General features: G+C 44.5%; 2 protein-coding genes across 3 annotated transcripts in view; one reads left to right on the forward strand and one right to left on the reverse strand.

Annotated features, from left to right (window-relative positions):
• Positions 1–13374, forward strand: part of LOC124716892 (disheveled-associated activator of morphogenesis 1) — a 415554-nt gene extending 402180 nt beyond the window's left edge. The window contains exon 22 of the mRNA XM_047243447.1: positions 12083–13374. The gene's annotated coding sequence lies outside the window, so the exon portion shown is untranslated. The remainder of the gene's footprint in view (positions 1–12082) is intronic.
• The window catches only part of LOC124716893, a 155013-nt gene continuing 153354 nt past the window's right edge, over positions 12525–14183 (reverse strand). Inside the window, exon 5 of one of the 2 annotated variants that reach the window (XR_007005661.1) lies at positions 12525–13642. Coding sequence is in view for 1 of the 2 variants with exons in the window: in XM_047243448.1 (XP_047099404.1) it covers positions 13463–13642 (180 nt within the window). In the remaining variant the exon portion in view is untranslated. The remainder of the gene's footprint in view (positions 13643–14183) is intronic. The other variant, XM_047243448.1, reaches the window with a different exon arrangement.

Genomic DNA, 14183 nt, shown 5'->3' on the forward strand with positions numbered 1-14183 from the left:
TACGCAACATAGTTGAAAGCTAACCATCCTCTTGAGCAGTTTACAAAGTGCTGGAAGCTGTCAAGAGACATTGGGTTCTTCCAAGATTTAAGTACAGGGATAATTACGCTGTCTTGCCATTGCGAGAAGACACCTATGAGCCAAATGCAGATGAAGACCCCGAGTAGATGTTGCCTCTGGGTAATGTCCAAGTGTTGGATCATCTGGTTGCAGCTGGAATCCAGGCCAGGGGCCAACTCATGTGAAGAGGTAATAGCCTGCAAGAATTTTCATTCAGTGAATGGTTCACTATAGGCTTCAGCTTGGTAGCAGTTCAAACAAACACTCAACTAATTGTTTCTGACGGACAAAGGTCGCAGGATAGGAAGAGGATGCCAATGCTATCACGAAGTGTGTTGGGAGGTGTTGTGCAAGGACAAATGGATCAGTACATGGAACTCCTGGTAGGATAAGACCCAGGATAGTTGATTGTTGCTGGCGGCCCAAAAGGCTATGGAGCTTGGACCAAACCTAGAATGAAGAGGCATAAGTCTCCAGGGAGGAAACATAGTGCTCCCAACATTCCTTCTTACTCTGCTTAATAAGGTGGCACGCCTCAGCAAGGAGATGATTAAAAGCGATAATGTTAGTCTGTGAAGCATGTTGTTTAAATTGTTGCAGCGCCTGTCAGCAGTCGTGGACAGCGACTGCTACATTCTTGATCCAGCACGGTCCGGGCGACAACGAGGGGAGCCTGTGGTAAAGGGGATAGCAATGCCAGCGACATGAAGACTAGTGTCAGAGATGTCTTGCACAACTGCATCAATGGAGTCTGAAAGAGAAGAGTCAAAGTCCACAGCAGACATACATAAAGGCCAATTGGCCCTACAGAATGCCCAAGGTGGGGGCCTGTCTGCCTCGCGGCAGCACAAGAACAACAGTCACTGCAAAGTGGTCACTGTCACAAAGATCATCATGGGGTGACCACTGTAGTGAAGCCACGACAGCAGTGGAGGAGGTCATGAGACTGATGGCAGAAAAGGTACCATTAGCAGCAGTGAAGTTGTAGGACAACAGTCATCAAGGAGACACAAATCAATGTCTGTAATAAGTTTACCAATTAGAAGACCCCCAGCCCATTGAAGTGGCACTTCTCCCCCAAGGGTGTGGTGCACATTGATGTCCCTGAGGAGGAGATACAGGGGCAGAAGTTGCTGTATTAAGGTAGGCAGTTCAACGTGAGGAAGTGTCCTGCCTGGAGGGAGGTATACATTGCAAATAGTCATTGCTGGTGTCGATTGTACTCGTACCGCTATTCCTTCCAGGTTGGTATGAAGGGGGATCCAGAAATAATGACGTCAGTGTGAACCGAAGTGCAGACCCCTCCAGATGCTATCTGGGCGCCGGCACGGTTCTGACAGAATGCACAAGAACCACGAAACAATGGAGAGTGGTCATCACAGAAGTGTGTTTTTTGAAGTGCAAGACAGAATGCAGAATAAGAGGAAACTAGGTGTTGTATTTCTGGTAGGTGACAGTAATATTCGTTGCAATTCCACTGGATTATCGTGTCATGAGAGTCCAGGTTAGACATAAAGAAGCCAAGAGGAGGTGTGTGGCCATCACCAATGAGGATAGGGTAACATCCATAAAAACTGGGTCTGATTTGAAGTGAGAAGAAGGGGTTGAAGATGCCGGGGAAGCCTTGTCCTTGTAAGACAAACAATCCAGGGCCGTACACTCTTGGATCTTCTTTTCTTTCTTGTAAGCCGGGCAATCTGCCGAGTGTGGAGAGTGGTGATCATGACAATTTACAAGCATAGGTGGACAAAAATCCATGGCTTTGTGGTGGTGAATGTGTCCTTATCTGTCCTAGTTTAAACCAGGTAGCAATTAAGGTATTTCATCCAATGGCAGCAAGTGTGGCCCTCCTCCCAGGGTGCAGCCAGGGAAGGGAAGACTGCAGGGTCATGCGAAGCAACATTAAGTGATTTGGTACTCCTCAAAGAGACGGCCATTTGAGAACAACCAAATTGTCACAGCTTGATGCGCTTCATGCATCAAGCATGCACCCCGATACGACCCACTCCAATCAGGGTCTCTCCCATGGGTGCCAACGAGCCGTCTGGCACTGAGGCCATTGCCTGGTGCTGCAAGATGACAAGCAACCACACCTTGGCATACATGGCGAGGCAACAGCTCAGGTATCAATGGTGTCATTCCTGTATTCTCAGGGGGCTCAGCCAGATGTGTGCATGGCCCCACCAAGCAAGATTTGCTCCACATGCTGCTGACGTAGTGGGGCAGAGGAGGCCTATGGTATAGAAGAAAGAGGGGTAGGGAGGGGGCGGGGTATTCACACCATAGACAATAGGGAGGGAGTTCTTCCCCAAATGACTCACACTAAAGACAGAAAATTTAGAAGTGGAGGTCACACCCCAAGGGCAAAAAGGATGATAGAGAGCAGGCAAGAGGAACAAAACTACAAGGAATATAGGGAACCAGGTGGATAGCCAGGTCAACATAAATAAGAACACCGAGAGGGGGGAAGGAGGGAGCAGTGGGGGAAAACGATGCTGAGGGAGGTGCTTGGGGAAGGATGGAGCAGTGGGGAAGGAGCAAGGATGAGGAGAGAGGGGCTTGGGGAAGGAGCAAGGATGAGGAGAGGAGAGAGGGGCTTGGGGAAGGAGCGAGGATGAGGAGAGGAGAGAGGGGCTTGGGGAAGGAGCGAGGATGAGGAGAGGAGAGAGGGGCTTGGGGAAGGAGCGAGGAAGAGGAGAGGAGAGAGGGGCTTGGGGAAGGAGCGAGGAAGAGGAGAGGAGAGTGGGGCTTGGGGAAGGAGCGAGGAAGAGGAGAGGAGAGTGGGGCTTGGGGAAGGAGCGAGGAAGAGGAGAGGAGAGTGGGGCTTGGGGAAGGAGCGAGGAAGAGGAGAGGAGAGTGGGGCTTGGGGAAGGAGCGAGGAAGAGGAGAGGAGAGGAGAGAGGGGCTTGGGGAAGGAGCAAGGAAGAGGAGAGTAGAGGAGGGAGGGGCTTGGGGAAGGAGCGAGGAAGAGGAGAGTAGAGGAGAGAGGGGCTTGGGGAAGGAGCGAGGAAGAGGAGAGGAGAGTGGGGCTTGGGGAAGGAGCGAGGAAGAGGAGAGGAGAGGAGAGAGGGGCTTGGGGAAGGAGCAAGGAAGAGGAGAGTAGAGGAGAGAGGGGCTTGGGGAAGGAGCGAGGAAGAGGAGGGGAGGGGAGAGGAGAGAGGGGCTTCGGGAAGAAGGGGGCAGTGGGGAAGGAGCGAGCACGAGGGAGAGAGGGGCACGCTGAAGGACAAGCAGCCCGGGAAGGGTCCATGCGTGCCATGCACTCGTGAATCAATCACAAGACGCCTTCAAGGGGAATAAAAACTTTGATTAAAATGGTATGACAAAGGAATACAAATAAAAAAACTGTGTAAACCAATTAACTGAATAAAAATAATGAAGAAAATCATTATGATGAGAAAAAAAAGGTTAAGCACCAAACGACATTCAGAGCCACAACCTTAGCATACCCATTATGCTACAGCCCTTTTTTAAAGCTTAAGACAGTCATGCAAAAGTTCTGAAATATTTTTTTCATTGATTGATCGAAAATGAGGGTTCACCATAGTGTGATACCTGCAATCTTAATTTAAATCACTTGTAGATGGTTTCAGAAAGTCAATCCTACTGCTGGGGACCTCTAAAGGTCGAACTGCAATGCACAGTGATCTTAGCTGGGAATGGCTGTGAGTGTACAAAAGGGGATGCTTTGGTGCTCGCTATGGGAAGTGTAGAGATGTGGTGGTAACAGAATGTTGCAGTTGTGTTAGGATGGTCTGGGGGAGGGAAGGATTATGCAGGTGCACCATGTGGATGGGAAGTGAGTATGATGAGGCTGGAGTGCAAGCAGGGGACAGGAGAGAGGCAGGTGAAGAATAGGGAGTAGCGAAGATTGAGCATAGGAGGATTATGGGAAAAGAAGGACATGATGTAGGGGAAGTTCCCACCTGTGCAATTCAGTAAAGCTAATGTTGGTAGGAAGAATCCAAATGGCATGGACTGTTAAGCAATACTGATGCCAAGCACACTGTTTTGTGCAGCATGCTTGGCAACTCTGTGGTTCAGGTGTCTTTGCGCCATATTAAAGTGACCATTTGTGCAGACGGAGAGCTCGTTAGGTCTGCCCAAGCAGAGTGCAGCACAGTGGTTTGAGCTAAATCGGTAGACTAATGGCTGCTTTCACAGGTGGCCCAGATGTTGAAGGGGGAGGAAATGCCTGTGACAGGGCTGAAATAGGTGCTAGTGGAAGGATGTACGAGACAGGTCTTTTACAGGGATATAAACCCTGCTATGAAGCATTGTGAACAGGAATGAAATAGGGATGAACAAAGACACCATGTAGGTGCAGAATACCACTGTGGGCGGGGTGTAGAGGATATTTTGCATCTTGGGGGATAACAGGAGGCAGCTGAAACACAAACGAACATGCTTCAGTTATTCCACTCCCGGATGGTAGTGACCACACTGGGGACATTCCTTTGTTGGTTGTGGAGGATTGTAAGTGACTAGGGGACAAGGCGCAAATCTGTTTCTGTAGAAGGTCAGTGTGAATAGTTCCTCTCCAAATATGGCAAGAAGTCACAGAGATTTTCACAGATATAGTAGCAACAGCAATTGAGAGATTCATACCTCAAAAATTGGTAAGAGATGGAACTGATCCCCCGTGGTACACAAAATAGGTCTGAACTCTGTTGCAGAGGCAACGGAAAAAGCATGCGAAGTTCAGAAGAACGCGAAATCCTAAAGATTGGTTAAAATTTACAGACGCGGGAAATTTGGCACGGGCTTCAACGCGAGATGCCTTTAATAGGTTCCACAACGAAACATTGTCTCGAAATTTCGTAGAAAATCCGAAGAAATTCTGCTCATATGCAAAGTACACAAGCGGCAAGACGCAATCAATACCTTCGCTGCGCAGTGCCGATGGTACTGTTACTGATGAGTGTGCCGCTAAAGTGGAGTTATTGAACGCAGTTTTCCGAAATTCCTTCACCAGGGAAGATGAATGGAATATTCCAGAATTTGAAACACGAACAGCTGCTAGCATGAGTTTCTTAGAAGTAGATACCTCAGGGGTTGCGAAGCAACTCAAATCGCTTGATACGGGCAAGTCTTCAGGTTCAGGTTGTATACCGATTAGGTTCCTTTCACATTACGCTGATACAATAGCTCCCTACACTCATATACAACCGCTCGCTCACCGATAGATCTGTACCTACAGATTGGAAAATTGCGCAGGTCGCACCAGTGTTTAAGAAGGGTAGTAGGAGTAATCCATCTAACTACAGATCTGTATCATTGACGTCGGTTTGCAGTAGGGTTTTGGAGCATATACTGCATTCAAACATTATGAATCACCTCGAAGAGAACGATCTATTGATATGTAATCAGCATGGTTTCAGAAAACATTGTTCTTGTGCAACGCAGCTAGCTCTTTATTCGCACGAAGTAATGGCCACTATCGACAGGGGATCTCAAGTTGATTCCGTATTTCTAGATTTCCGGAAAGCTTTTCACACCGTTCCTCACAAGCGACTTCTAATCAATCTGCGGGCCTATGGGGTATCGTCTCAGTTGTGCGACTGGATTCGTGGTTTCCTGTCAGGAAGGTCGCACAGTTCGTAGTAATAGACAGCAAATCATCGAGTAAAACTGAAGTGATATCAGATGTTCCCCAGGGAAGCGTCCTGGGACCTCTGCTGTTCCTGATCTATATAAATGACCTGGGTGGCAATCTGAGCAGTTCTCTTAGGTTGTACGCACATGATGCTGTAATTTACCGTCTAGTAAGGTCATCCGAAGACCAGTATCAGTTGCAAAGCGATTTAGAAAAGATTGCTGTATGGTGTGGCAGGTGGCAGTTGACGCTAAATAACGAAAAGTGTGAGGTGATCCACATGAGTTCCAAAAGAAACCAGTTGGAATTCGATTACTAGATAAATAGTACAATTCTCAAGGCTGTCAATTCAACTAAGTACCTGGGTGTTAAAATAACGAACAACTTCAGTGGGAAAGACCACATACACTCCTGGAAATTGAAATAAGAACACCGTGAATTCATTGTCCCAGGAAGGGGAAACTTTATTGACACATTCCTGGGGTCAGATACATCACATGATCACACTGACAGAACCACAGGCACATAGACACAGGCAACAGAGCATGCACAATGTCGGCACTAGTACAGTGTATATCCACCTTTCACAGCAATGCAGGCTGCTATTCTCCCATGGAGACGATCGTAGAGATGCTGGATGTAGTCCTGTGGAACGGCTTGCCATGCCATTTCCACCTGGCGCCTCAGTTGGACCAGCGTTCGTGCTGGACGTGCAGACCGCGTGAGACGACGCTTCATCCAGTCCCAAACATGCTCAATGGGGGACAGATCCGGAGATCTTGCTGGCCAGGGTAGTTGACTTACACCTTCTAGAGCACGTTGGGTGCCACGGGATACATGCGGACGTGCATTGTCCTGTTGGAACAGCAAGTTCCCTTGCCGGTCTAGGAATGGTAGAACGATGGGTTCGATGACGGTTTGGATGTACCGTGCACTATTCAGTGTCCCCTCGACGATCACCAGTGGTGTACGGCCAGTGTAGGAGATCGCTCCCCACACCATGATGCCGGGTGTTGGCCCTGTGTGCCTCGGTCGTATGCAGTCCTGATTGTGGCGCTCACCTGCACGGCGCCAAACACGCATACGACCATCATTGGCACCAAGGCAGAAGCGACTCTCATCGCTGAAGACGACACGTCTCCATTCGTCCCTCCATTCACGCCTGTCGCGACACCACTGGAGGCAGGCTGCACGTGAGCGGAAGACGGCCTAACGGTGTGCGGGACCGTAGCCCAGCTTCATGGAGACGGTTGCGAATGGTCCTCGCCGATACCCCAGTTGCAACAGTGTCCCTAATTTGCTGGGAAGTGGCGGTGCGGTCCCCTACGGCACTGCGTAGGATCCTACGGTCTTGGCGTGCATCCGTGCGTCGCTGCGGTCCGGTCCCAGGTCGACGGGCACGTGCACCTTCCGCCGACCACTGGCGACAACATCGATGTACTGTGGAGACCTCACGCCCCACGTGTTGAGCAATTCGGCGGTACGTCCACCCGGCCTCCCGCATGCCCACTATACGCCCTCGCTCAAAGTCCGTCAACTGCACATACGGTTCACGTCCACGCTGTCGCGGCATGCTACCAGTGTTAAAGACTGCGATGGAGCTCCGTATGCCACAGCAAACTGGCTGACACTGACGGCGGCGGTGCACAAATGCTGCGCAGCTAGTGCCATTCGACGGCCAACACCGCGGTTCCTGGTGTGTCCGCTGTGCCGTGCGTGTGATCATTGCTTGTACAGCCCTCTCGCAGTGTCCAGAGCAAGTATGGTGGGTCTGACACACCGGTGTCAATGTGTTCTTTTTTCCATTTCCAGGAGTGTAGATAATATTGTGGGGAAGGCGAGCCAAAGGTTGCGTTTCATTGGCAGGACACTTAGAAGATGCAACAAGTCCACTAAAGAGACAGCTTACACTACATTCATTCGTCCTCTGTTAGAATATTGCTGCGCGGTATGGGATCCTTACCAGGTGGGATTGACGGAGGACATCGAAAGGGTGCAAAAAAGGGCAGCTCGTTTTGTATTATCACGTAGTAGGGGAGAGAGTGTGGCAGATATGATACGCGAATTGGGATGGAAGTCATTACAGCAAAGACGTTTTTCGTCGCGGCGAGATCTATTTACGAAATTTCAGTCACCAACTTTCTCTTCCAAATGCGAAAATATTTTGTTGAGCCCAACCTACATAGGTAGGAATGAGCATCAAAATAAAGTAAGAGAAATCAGAGCTCCAACAGAAAGGTTTAGGTGTTCGTTTTTCCTGCGCGCTGTTCGGGAGTGGAATGGTAGAGAGATAGGTATGATTGTGGTTCGACGAACCCTCTGCCAAGCACTTAAACGTGAATTACAGAGCAGTCATGTAGATGTAGATTGAAAGTTACCTCCCCACCTTGTCCAGCAACAGATCTGCTGCACCTTTTCTCCCAAGTCACCTATCATCTCCTACAAATACACAGTGACTGTCAACAAAGACTGCCGCCCACTTGACTCACTACCATCCATGTTCTCTGCCAGAGTTTCAACTGCCATTTTTTGTGCTCTGAAATGAGAAATATTCTCCCCACCCCTAATTCACTGTTACGCCACTGTCCACCCAACTTATGTGAGCTTCTTGTTTGTCCATATCCCCCCCGCCCCCCCCCCCCCCCTGCTCCCAACACCTTGTCTTATGGCTCATATGCCTGTGAAAGACCCAGGTGAAAGATTTGTGTCATACAGCCTCCCAGTACCATCTACTCCAATCTTGTCAGAGGTATTTCCTTTCCGGTCACAGGCAGGAACAATTGTGACAGCAACCATGTGGTCTACTATCTTAGCTGAAGCACTGTGCAGCATTCCATGTGATTGTGTCCATTAACATTCTGTCTGTCCGCATGAAAGTCCAACACCAAACTGTGGTAAAGAGACAGCTGACCACTTAGTTGTTGAACATGCTATGTAAAATGGTGGGCACAACTTGGCTCACAACCAAGTTCCCGTAATCCTCCCTCTATCATCTTCCTTGCTCCCACACCAGCATGACATTGACCACCTATTCCCCCAGCACCCCTCCTTACCCCCCTTCCCCTCCCCACCTGCCTCAACCAGCACAGCTTCCTGATGAATATGGCAGCCTACCACCCTGCCGCGCCATGTCCCTGCACACTCCCACGGGCAGCATCGTAGCATCTTCCTGCATACCTACACTGCTATCTCCCCCCCCCCCCCCCTGCTGCCCGTTGCCTCTTCTGTACACTCTGCACCAGATATCTGAAAGCATGGGTGATGTCACAGCGGGGACTGCTGCGGAGCTCGGAGCAAGCGTATGCATGCCAACCTGAGAACATTGGCTATGCTAGGCTGACCAGACATCTCAGCTTTCACATTAATGTCCAGGTGTCTAAAGACAATCACTCTGGACATGTAATTGTCCCAGTTTTAATCGAGAAACAAAATGGGTGCAGTAACATTTCTTATTTAATTAAAAATTATGAGAATTAAATTCCCTAGTAGTTAGACGTTAGAGAAATGTATTTCACAGTATTTACCATACTTACCGTATTAATAATAAAATACCTTCTTTCTAATGAGGAACTGCTAAAATCAATCCATTCATTCTTCTCATAAATACTACTAAGGTAAATCTTAGGATAAAATATTTACTTTGTGCCTTATTACAGATTAGTAATATTTACATTTCCCATCCCAATTCACATATTGAAGATGCACTCTTGTTTTCAGTTCTTCAATTGTAGCATCATCATAGGTCTGTTATCAGCTTCAAAATATCAAGGTACCTGGCAAGAAAAATAAGAGTAAGACGTAACTGCAGTAAACTATACACGAAAGTGTCCTGGTTTTTTATCTTTGAAATCTGATGAGCTTAGAATGCGAGCACTTACATTCAGTCATCATCAGGTAGCACAGCTACTCCTTCCAGTTCTCTGTCATCTTCAGAGCTAAAATCACAGTAACCAGTTCCGCTATCATTGTCTGCACGACTTAAATCTATGATTATTTTATCTATTTAAATGTCGATAAGTATTTCTTTCTGGATGTATTCCCGCTCAATTTTTTTAATGTGTTCGTACAACAGAATCCAGTCTTCTTTACTCATGGATTTAAATTTCTCCTCACACAAATTTTGCACAAACGTTACGTTGCAAATAACGTTCCTAGAAGCTGCCCAGCCTTTTACAGTCGACCAAATATTTTCTATTGGATTTAATTCTGGATGGTGAGGAGGAAGGCGTAAAGCAACGTGACCAGCAGTTTCAAGGATTTTATGGATGGAATACTTGACAGTCGTTGCCTTGGTTCTTCGAATGAGCTCATAGAGAACGGGTTTCAACATGTCATCCGAGAATGGAATACGTTCCTTTGTTATCCGCTTTCTGATATAGTCTTTAGTTGAGTAAGATGTTGTAGCTTTATTTATTTTGCATTGTGATACGGCATATTGTCGAGAATTATTATAGAGTTGGATTTTAAATTGGGAATCAGCTTTTCTGTCAACCACTTCTCATAATTTTGTTGGTTCATTTGATTGTGGTAATCTCCCGTTGCTTGATTTGACTTCCACATAACAAGCGCATTAGGAATAAAGCCATTTTTGTCGCCTGCATGAGTTGTTATTAGGCGTTGTTCCTTTGATACTTTTTTGAGGAGACTGTGAGCAGTATTCTTAATCCATGATTTCCCAGTTACATGTGACGATAAAATAAAAGTTTTATCAACTTAAACAATGTCTCTGTTTTCTTCCTTACTTTTTTTATTTGTTTCAAATATGATATTCTTTTTTCTCTAATATTGCTTCTCTCTAACAGTATCAGCCTATTTGATTTTGTTTTCTTCCAGTGGAAACCGAATTTCTTTAGTAGCCGCTTTACACTAGTGTTGCTACCTTGAAAGTCTACTGCTTCTTTCAACTTCTGTTAAATTCTTTCCACTGTAGGCACACGTTTTTCAGCCAGATAAAAGTTGTAAACAATTCTCTTAACAACGACCTAATCGAAACTGTCAACATCTATAATTCTTTTGCGTTTACGTTTTTTATCTGGAGTTTCAAATTTCCTTTTCCCGCGATATTCCAATAGCTTGCCTTCCCTTTTAATTTTCTGGATAGTGCTATGCAAAACGCCTGTGGCCACTTCAGCTCTCAGATGAGCTTGCCCCACCAGAATGTTCATCCTCTGAGAGGACTCAGCCTCCATAAACATTAAAACGTTATGTATAATCTCCTGTGACTGGCTATTCGGTTTACTGCCTTTCAGTTTTGAAGTACTAATAGACGTCATATTCAGTATGAAGTCACTGCGTACTAGTAATACAAATACCGAAAAAGAACACAAAGGTGGAACTTGTATTGTACTCACGAAAGACACACGTGGCACACAGAGGGCAGCCGAATGTATTTGGGCAGAGCTGCACACTTCTGCGCATGCGCAATGGCTATCCGGCTGTTTCAGAGTAACAGTCACAAAGCTCTCAGATACCTGGTGCGGGCTGTACCTCCCATTACGCACCCCAGTCAGGCCTCAATGCCCAGAAGTGACAATGACCATATGTATGTTTTTTACATCTGATGAAGGACTTTGCCCAACAATTTAATCATATTCAACAGTCTACTTTTAGATGTGCCCTTCTACTACCCAATGTCTCCTCTATGAGATGAGTACAAATCTCATCTAATTAATATTATTTCTAATAAATCCATAAGCATGGTTAATACTTTGCACGTTTTGCAACAAAATAGTATAAAATAGAATGTGAAGTGCAACTGATAACTTAAATTGTCATTGTTGTTATTCATAGTACCTAGAAGGAAAGATGTAATGTAACCCACAACAACAAAACACCTTTTACTTTGTACAAACTCTGTTGGAAGCAGCACTGTTGCATTATCTTTGTACTATGTCTTCATTTAATGTAAAGCAAACAGTACGAGTATCAACATCTAAAAGTTACAATATTTATATTTTCCAACCACAAAGAGATAACTAACAGCATGGCAAGAGAAGGTAAAAAACACACATGCACACACATTACTAAACTCTCACAGCACTTTTATTGCCGCATTGGGTAGCCGCGCGGTCTAGGGTGCCTTGGCAAACTTACCACAATTTCCCAAATTTCCACTTTTATTTTCAGCACATTCGTGAAATGCATGTGAAAAAAAATGTTGGTGCAGTGTTATTTAAATACGCTCTAGATCTTGTATGATAATATTATTATATAGTTGCTGATAGAATGTGAGTAATTTTGTCTGGTTATCATTTCATTATCATTTATTATCCTTAAAATTTTAAATGTTTGACACTTTCAACAATTCAAAGCAACACTAAAATCTATTTGACCAATTAGCTAATTCTTTTTGTACATACTGAAAATTTTTCCAAGTACTAAGGATTTTATTAAAAATAATATTGATGTTTTAATGTTCTTTTATAGGACCTACACGGCTGCCCTGTGAAGCGCATACGGTCTCAGGAGAGGAAACAGGGATCAACATAATCCAGCACATGCCATGGCAATGGTTTTCCTGTCCAGAATACTGTGGTGGAAAATGGATTGCTTCATCATACACTGTGTAAAGTCTGAATTTTTAAACACATCATTTTTGATTCCACATTTTTTTTTTATAGCCGACAACAATTCAACTGAAACTGAATGCTTTGCATTATAATGTAAAGCTGGCCTATCATTTTGAAGAATCATACTATAATTTTTAAATTCTGGAGCTGAATCACATGAAAATGTTACCAAATGTTCAGCTAACGACTCTTACTTCCTCGATGCATAACCAAAGATGTGACTTATTCGAAGTAGCTAGTTGTCCTTATATTATAATTATGGAAACTGTAATCCTAGTCTCCCTGAATGTCTAGATGCAAACAAAATGTTGCTGCACTTTTGTGCAATAAAGAAATGATGCTTTTTAGGTAGAGTGTGCGAAGAGTGTTAAATTTCAGGCTTGTGGTAAGTTGTAATATTTTATCACAATGTCACGAAGCTTTGGAATCTTTTACACTTTGGTACTGTACATTTTATACAATATTGATTTTGGGGACCAGGAGAAAGTTTCACTGCATTTTGTTTAGTTCGGGCCACTGCTGCGACCTGGCTGAATGCCTTGCATTGTCACACTGCCACTCGGGTCTCTCCAGCGCAGACTGACCCGTCTTTACCAACCAACTTCACTGATCTTGTGGGATTTCAAAGCAGAAACAGGGAAACATTCAAAATTTACAAGAGACTGTGTTTGTAGAAATCAGTATTTTTAATCATTTTCGTACATACTTGTGATGAAATTTCCGTATATTTTGTATGAATATATATTTCTCAAACTTTAAGACTGCCTTTAGTTTTAAGCCACTCTTGAAAGAATTGTATTGAAATTCCAGCCTGTTGTCAATCAAGGTAAATTTATACACTTGTTAGCAAATCAGATTAATTTATTGTTTCTATAAATATGTAATTTTGGTGTCTCAGCAGCTTCATTATTTTTACCATAATGAGAACTACAGAAAATAAAAAAAAAATAAAAAATAAAGCAGAAACAGCTGACATTACAGGGAAAACTGCTGAGTTGCTAAAAGGAGTGTTTAGAGAAACAAGTGCACAGAATGTTGTTAGTATCTTCACACTCTCTGTATAATAGTGTAATTGTTTTGTAGAAGAAATATGTCTGTATATATTGTTTACACAAATGAATTATAAATTACAGCTTACTTGAGCATAAATTATACCTATTTGTAGTAAATCCTCAGTTTTCCCAACTATTTACACTTCTCCAAGATCCCCCCCCAAGGGGGGGGGGGAATTATTTTGTCATTGGTCACTATCATAACCATCACCACCAACACCCCATGACGGTAGCATTACTGTTGCTCCAGCTGAGGAATGCCAGTAGTGGCCAGGGTTGAAGCAGCCTGTGACATTTGGTATTCCAGAACCAGTCAGCCCTCGAGCAGTCCTGGCAAGGCGTAGAAGTCTTTCGGCAAGGTGCTTCTGTAACATATGATGCGCTAGTAGTAATTTATTATGGTAGTCTCAAGGAATCTGAACATGTTTAAAAAAAATTATCCAGGAGACAGTCACTGCAAACTCTTTTTCTTTGAATCAGCTGTATGTCTGATACAGTGCAATCACTTTTGATGAAAACATTTTGACCTACTCATTCATTCACATGTCTACTGATATGTTGTTCACAGTTTAATATTGTAGTTTGAGGTTTAGTAAATTTATTTATGTATAACTTTTCTTTCTTTGCAAACCAATCACAGTACTAGTGCATGCATCATTACTCACATTTATTCAAAACAAACAGTTTCTATCGTGACATATACAAAACTGAATTATTGAAGCTTCAGGCATTCAACAAATCATAAATGAAACAAAAACAAACAACAACATATTAACAATGTAACTAACTGCAGAAAATGTATACAACCTTTATTATGAAATCACTGGAAAATGATACTCCCATTTTAGTAAATGTTAAAATCCTGACCCAGCTGTCGACATGACTATCGTGACTACTGCATATGTA

Source organism: Schistocerca piceifrons, chromosome 9 (assembly GCF_021461385.2).
Source record: "Schistocerca piceifrons isolate TAMUIC-IGC-003096 chromosome 9, iqSchPice1.1, whole genome shotgun sequence".
NCBI classification, from domain to species: domain Eukaryota; kingdom Metazoa; phylum Arthropoda; class Insecta; order Orthoptera; family Acrididae; genus Schistocerca; species Schistocerca piceifrons.